The sequence below is a fragment of the Amphiprion ocellaris genome, chromosome 17, assembly GCF_022539595.1.
Source record: "Amphiprion ocellaris isolate individual 3 ecotype Okinawa chromosome 17, ASM2253959v1, whole genome shotgun sequence".
Taxonomy (NCBI): Eukaryota; Metazoa; Chordata; class Actinopteri; family Pomacentridae; genus Amphiprion; species Amphiprion ocellaris.
The window spans coordinates 4,646,159-4,652,514 of NC_072782.1; the positions used below are offsets into that span (position 1 = coordinate 4,646,159).

The 6,356-nt window shown below is 35.7% G+C and overlaps 1 protein-coding gene across 1 annotated transcript; it reads left to right on the top strand.

The window, feature by feature from the left end:
- Positions 1 to 854: 854 nt before the first annotated feature.
- Positions 855 to 5,126, top strand: snrpd3l (small nuclear ribonucleoprotein D3 polypeptide, like). Its single transcript, XM_023290843.3, has 4 exons — positions 855 to 978; positions 1,770 to 1,911; positions 2,836 to 3,028; positions 4,889 to 5,126. The coding sequence occupies exons 2-4, from the start codon at positions 1,786 to 1,788 to the stop codon at positions 4,951 to 4,953; spliced, it is 384 nt and encodes a 127-aa protein (XP_023146611.1). The 5' UTR covers positions 855 to 978; positions 1,770 to 1,785; the 3' UTR covers positions 4,954 to 5,126.
- The last annotated feature ends 1,230 nt before the right edge of the window (positions 5,127 to 6,356 follow it).

The following is a 6,356-nucleotide window of genomic DNA, read 5'->3' on the forward strand; positions in this document are numbered from 1 at the left end:
ACATGGGAAATAAGAAACGTGCTCTTCAATAGTTATTGTCATTATTATTACTAGTAATATTATTTTTGTGTCCACTACAACCCATACAATCATCTAGTGTAGTCAAACAGGAATGTGTGCATGGCGAATCGAATCCAAAACAATCCATGAACCAACGACCACGTCTTGATTGCACTTCATATTATTGCCCACTAGATGTCCTACTCGAGCACTGTGTGTCATTGAGGCCTCGAGTAATGAACCATGTTTTGAATGAAGTGTCGAAGCTTCAACAAAGCCTCCATCAGCCATCACTATATATAGGCTTCTCCAACAGAATAACAGAGCTACCAAATTTCTGTTATGACTTGAGGTTTTTGTATGTCAGTCCAAGATTTTCAGTGACCCCATCTGGTCAACCCTATCAAAAATGTATGCAGGCCCTAATGGTAAACAGAACTTCAGCACTAGATGAGACACTGAGCAGACTTCAGTAGATAGATAGATAGATAGATAGATAGATAGATAGATAGATAGATAGATAGATAGATAGATAGATAGATAGATAGATAGATAGATAGATAGATAGATAGATAGATAGATAGATAGATGCTTTATTAATCCCAAGGGAAATTCAAGTGTAAAAACACTTATAATTTTAAAATCTATAGAAATATTAAATGTATTAAAGGTCAATATACAGTATTTACACATTTCGAGGCACTGTGATTTGACTCAGTAGGCTGCATTTGAGGTGGATAAAACTTTGTTTATATTTTACTGTGAACCAGTACGAGAAATCCATTTTAAAAATACAATTTTACTGCAAATCCCACAATGCACTGCGGCACCTTACAGGAAATACTCCGTTGAACCGGCGCGGCATTGTGGGTAGGCGGAAAAAGGCTCAAAAAGCTACTCGAAAGCGTTAAGCGCACGTTGTGAAGTAGCTGCAGACGAAAAACCAACAAAGAAGGCAGTTTTCAAGACAAATTGGAGGTAAGTAAATGCTATTATTCGATTGGACACAATAGCATTATTGTTTAGTCGCCGAAATTGATGTGTGCTTGTGTAGATATTAAAGCTTATTCAGTCAGGTACCGACATGGCTCCCGTCTGTTTGCCGAACGCAAAGTTTCTAATTCCGTAAAGAATCAGATATTAAGGCTAAGATATGTGTCAAATTACGTTAGTTTTTTGTTTGCATCGCGTATCATTAAGTGTTTTTAGAATACTTTGTAAAGGCTCTTATTTTTGTTAGGTAACAATATGTTATTGTCTATTAGCCTACTTAGCTAATGTTGCTAATATTGGTAGCGGCTAAGGTTGTCTGTTTTTACTCTGTTTATAAACATGAGCGGCATCTTCTTTCACATTTAGTCACAGATAAGAGCAATCATTACTTCATATAAATTAGCTGCATTTTTAATATAACTTATCACCGTCGGAAGTTCATTAACACAGAAAATGCAGGAAATATAGCTGTGAGGGGATGGCTAACACAATTAATGGCATTTCACATTGCGCTATATGCGAACTTAGATTTTCATTCATATCTGAAATAAACAATAAAAGACACATTTGGTAGTTTCTGTGCTGTTTCATTACCATAATGTACCAGTTGTGCATCACACAGCAAATTACCTGGGTATGATGGGAAAAAACATAAACCGAAATTTATTACTCAAAGTATTTGAATATGTAATGGTAGTGGATAGAAGATAATAGACTGGCAGGAGTCAGCAGCCTAGTTTTGCATGATTTATTGACATTTCTTCATTGTGTTCAAGGAAATACGGGTGAAAAATGTCCATCGGTGTACCAATCAAGGTCCTGCATGAAGCAGAGGGACACATTGTGACCTGCGAGACTAACACTGGAGAGGTGTACAGGGGCAAGCTGATCGAAGCAGAGGACAACATGAACTGCCAGGTTGGTTCATAAGAAAGGATAAATAATAAATGTTGACCAAGCGCCTCCTTGCAACCGGATTTCTGCACATGCATGTGTATATTTTTGGCAGTGTGTTTAACGGATCAAGTGTTTATTAGACTGGTGTGGTTGATTATTTTATCACATTTCGATCCGTTTTAGTTTGTAAAAGCCCGTAAGTATGAGAATTTGTGTCACTGGACAAGACACTGACATTTAAATAGGATTCTGGATTATCTTGAGGCATGTAACTTTCCAGACACTGACATTGTTGTGTAGAAATCAGTTTTAGATTTAAATCAAGTGGCTTTCACTTGCTTTACACAACACTATATTGTGTGCATAGTGTTGTTGGTGAAGTAACGCTTTCATATTGAAGTGTTCTACAGATTGAGTAGCCTACATTTTGAACTTGGGTCAATCTTTTACTTATCTACTTATTTCCAGCTTAGACTAGTTAAATAGGTTTTGTGACCAGGATTATCCACACAAGTAGTGACAATGGTGTTATTTTATATGTAATGAATCCAAAATTTCCAAGTTCCCCCCATCTGGTGGTGAGTTTTTTTTCCCACATACGAGATGTCAGCACAATTTTGATCCTGCCAGCTAATGACTTGTATTAGATTGTGTTCCAAATTGTAAGTCAGTTCCAGGTCAAGTGGTTTCTAAAAAAGAGAGAGAGATAAAGCCTCAGACTTTCATGAATTGGGCATCAGCAGGTCAAAACTGTACTTTTTTTTTTTTTTTTTTAAAACAGATTTTGTGTTTGTACAGTTTATCTTTCCAAGCTTAGCTGTAGTCTAAATTTGTTTTAAAAGTTCAGTTTTGCACCTTTATAAGTTACATTCTTGTAGGGATGAGGTTTCAGGAGTGTGATTTAATTTGTTGGTAGCTAACATCATTCATTTTCTGTTCCGACAGATGTCCAATATCACAGTGACTTACCGCGACGGCCGCGTGGCGCAGTTGGAGCAAGTCTACATCCGTGGCAGCAAGATCCGCTTTCTGATCTTACCTGATATGTTAAAGAATGCTCCTATGTTAAAGAGTATGAAGAACAAGAACCAGGGATCAGGAGCTGGAAGAGGAAAGGCAGCTATTCTTAAAGCACAAGGTGAGTAGGAATCTTTTAGAGCAATGTTTCCCCAGAGGACACTGGGGTTTTGTTAACATCATCACTCCTGACGCAGAAGTTTAGTTTAATCCACATTTAATGGGGAGATATGAGCAACATTCACAACACATTATTCTTCAATAAATTTGCCAGAAATTGATTCCATGGTGACACGTGTCTAATGCATTTGTCTTGTAATTGATGTGAATGGATACATTGGATAATGTATGTCAGTATGTTAAATAAGATGTTCAAGTGGCGTATGCAGAGGGTCAAAATAGTTGTACTTAAGGGTGGTGAAATCGGTGCACACATACAGAACTTTGTCAGAAGAAGTTTGTCATTTCTTTAATGTAGGTTTGAATATGGAGTCTTATGAGAAGATGGCTTTGGCTGGAATAATGCACTTCAAAATGATAGTGAACAGGGCTTGGATCTGAATGCTAAAGAGCATTAAGTTTAACAGAAACTTGTTCAAAATGGTGCAAAAATAGTCCTAAATGACAAAAATAGTTCTGAATGACTGAAAATGTGTCTGTCACAAAAAATTGTTCAGGAAAACTTTTTCTAATGCAATAAAACTTGTCCAGTATTTGTCCAGAATGACACAGAAATAGTCCAGACTTACTCAAAAACAACTTGAAAAATGTCAAATTATTTTTAAATTCTTTCAAAATTGGTTCAAGATGAACATTTTTGACAATTTTGGGTCATTTAGGAGAAGTTTTTGTCATTTTTGGCAAAAAATGTAGTAATTTAGGAGACATTTCTGATCATTTTGGGTAAGTTCTAGGGTTATTTTGGACATCTTTTGACTTATTTTGCACAATTTTTGAGTCATTCTGGATAGGTTTAGGGAGAAATATGCATTCTGGGTAAACTTTCAAGGCTCATATCGGCATGTGTGATAGGTGGTTGGTCAGAACAATTAGAGACGATGAAGGGATCATTTTCCACACATTCTGATTGTTCAGTTTAACAGAAATTTGTTCTAAAGGCCAATCCACAGACAAAGCATACGTACGCTTTGTCTGTGGATGGGCCTTTTTTGTGTGTCTGCAGTAGAAACACAACTTACAAGGAAATAAATACAAGCTGCAATCCAGTTCACAAGTGTAGCTTTATTTCCGGTGTATTAAATATAATCCTGTCAGAGGGGCATTGATTCAATTCTTTCTCAGCTTCCATTTTGTGTATCACCTTCTATTTTAAGCTGTACCCAATATTTTGTCCCCTGGGTATTAAGGATTGAGAATTACACTTGTCTGAACCTCAACTATAGTGTTACAACAAAAAAATGTTAGCTTCACAGAAGTAGATGTCAGTCGATAGTTTTTTCAGAAGTGATACCCATTACTGTTAATCAAATAGACAGTAAATGCAGTAAAAATAAAACAGTGTCAAAAACCAAAATAATCCAATACTTTATGTGCCTTTTTGTTTTACATATGATTAATTAAGACAGATTATTGTAATCTTGGCACATATGACATGTAGCCAACTGTCCTGTGGTTGGGACAGAGGCGCATTGTTATTAGTGTGGTGCATTTTTCGATACATTTGTGTTATCTGCAATCAGTTAAATAAAAATAAAAACAAGACAAGACGATTGCAAAAATAGAAAATTATCAGCCAGATTGATTATTTAACCTGTGTTTCATTGGTATTGTACTGCATTGAATTGTACATATTATTGTGCTATCTTCCTTTTTTATGCTCTTTTTAGACCATCTTATGGCAATATCATATGATGTTAAATATGGATTTCTAAGTGACAGTTTCTCCTGACTCATAAGATGCCCTAGATCATGGTCTCATTATTCTAAAATATGTTGTCTTTCTCTTTACTTTTTCCTGCAGTGGCTGCAAGAGGACGAGGCCGTGGTGGAATGGGAAGAGGAAACATCTTCCAGAAAAGGCGATAACTCGCTCCACTTTGATGAAGATTGTCACATTGTATAGTGTCTTTTTTTTTTTTTTTTTTTTTAATTTTTTCCTCTTTGAATTGGAATATGTAGATGTGGTTTGCAATCTTTTTGCTCTGCAGTTTATTGCTGTAATTTCACTTTTTTATGAAAATAAACATATTTCAGTTTGATGTGTTGTGTTCATTGCTTGACTCAAGTTTGACATGCTTGAACAAGGTTTACTTACATCTACCTTTCATCACCTCAGTTCTCAGTATTTAACATGAACTAGACAGACAATGCATCATAGGCTTCAGCATGTATTTTAAAAAGAACAGGAGCAGGTTATTGAAAGAAAATGACTTAAATTACTATGTACAACTACAGATGTGTGAAAGCGTGCTTGAAGTGAAGTTGAGTTTTAGTACACAAAGTAAATTAAAGTGAACCAAAATTTAGTGCAAATATAGTTCTATATAAGATTATTGACACCTTACAGGCTGAGTCCTGTGGAAGAAAGAGCAGCATGTCAGAGACTGGATATATAAATGGATAAAGTGAATGCAGCCATCATTAACACACCTGTGACATTTCAGCAGGTCTGCTGTGAAAAAAACCCCCAACAAATTCTAGTTTCATTTAGCAGACATTTTTATCCGGAGTGACGTACATGTGGGAGTAGAGACAACACAAGCAAGGATTTAGTCAGGAGAAAACAACCTGGATATGTGCCACAAAACAAGTTCAAGTGTGATGATAGAACCTTGGTGTCTGCAGGTAATCTTTTATCGCTCCCAACGCTAGGGGAAATTCACGTAGGTACAGCAGCAACAACTCTTACAGCAATAAACATACATATTATAATGATAATAAATACAGCACCAGTACATTGTGAACAACAGCAATACAGAGTGGCTTGTGGAATAAATGTAAAAGTGCAAGATGCATCAGTGCAAAAATGGCTGTGCGAATTTCATTATTATTTGAGATGATATGATATAATAATGATCACAGTAGGACCAATGTGATTGTAAAATACTTATCTGCCCTGCCTCTTGTCTGTTATTTATGTTGTATGTACGCTGCTGAACACTGGAATTTCCCTCGGGTTTATAAGTTAATCAGGAGAAAATTGTATTTTTCAAATTTTTTTCTCTTGAAAAATACATTGACCAACTCTTGCACAGTTATTTAATGGGAAAATGCCCTCATATGTATAACATCAGTACTGTAATTTTTGCATTTATTTCTCGAAAGAATACCATTTTTCAGTTATGCTGATAATGGAAACATGCCATAATATTTTTAACAAGTAAAATGGCGATTTTTGTATTTATTTCATGTAAAAACTACCAATTGAACCTGTCCAATTGATATAGTCTTGTGTTGATACTGGATATATGCTTTAATATTTATGACAG

Coding starts and splice junctions, on each gene's coding strand:
- snrpd3l (XM_023290843.3), top strand. CDS start 1,786: ATGTCCATCGGTGTACCAATCAAGGTCCTGCATGAAGCAGAGGGACAC. Junction 1,912..2,835: donor AGGACAACATGAACTGCCAG/GTTGGTTCATAA, acceptor CTGTTCCGACAG/ATGTCCAATATCACAGTGAC. Junction 3,029..4,888: donor AGCTATTCTTAAAGCACAAG/GTGAGTAGGAAT, acceptor TTTTTCCTGCAG/TGGCTGCAAGAGGACGAGGC.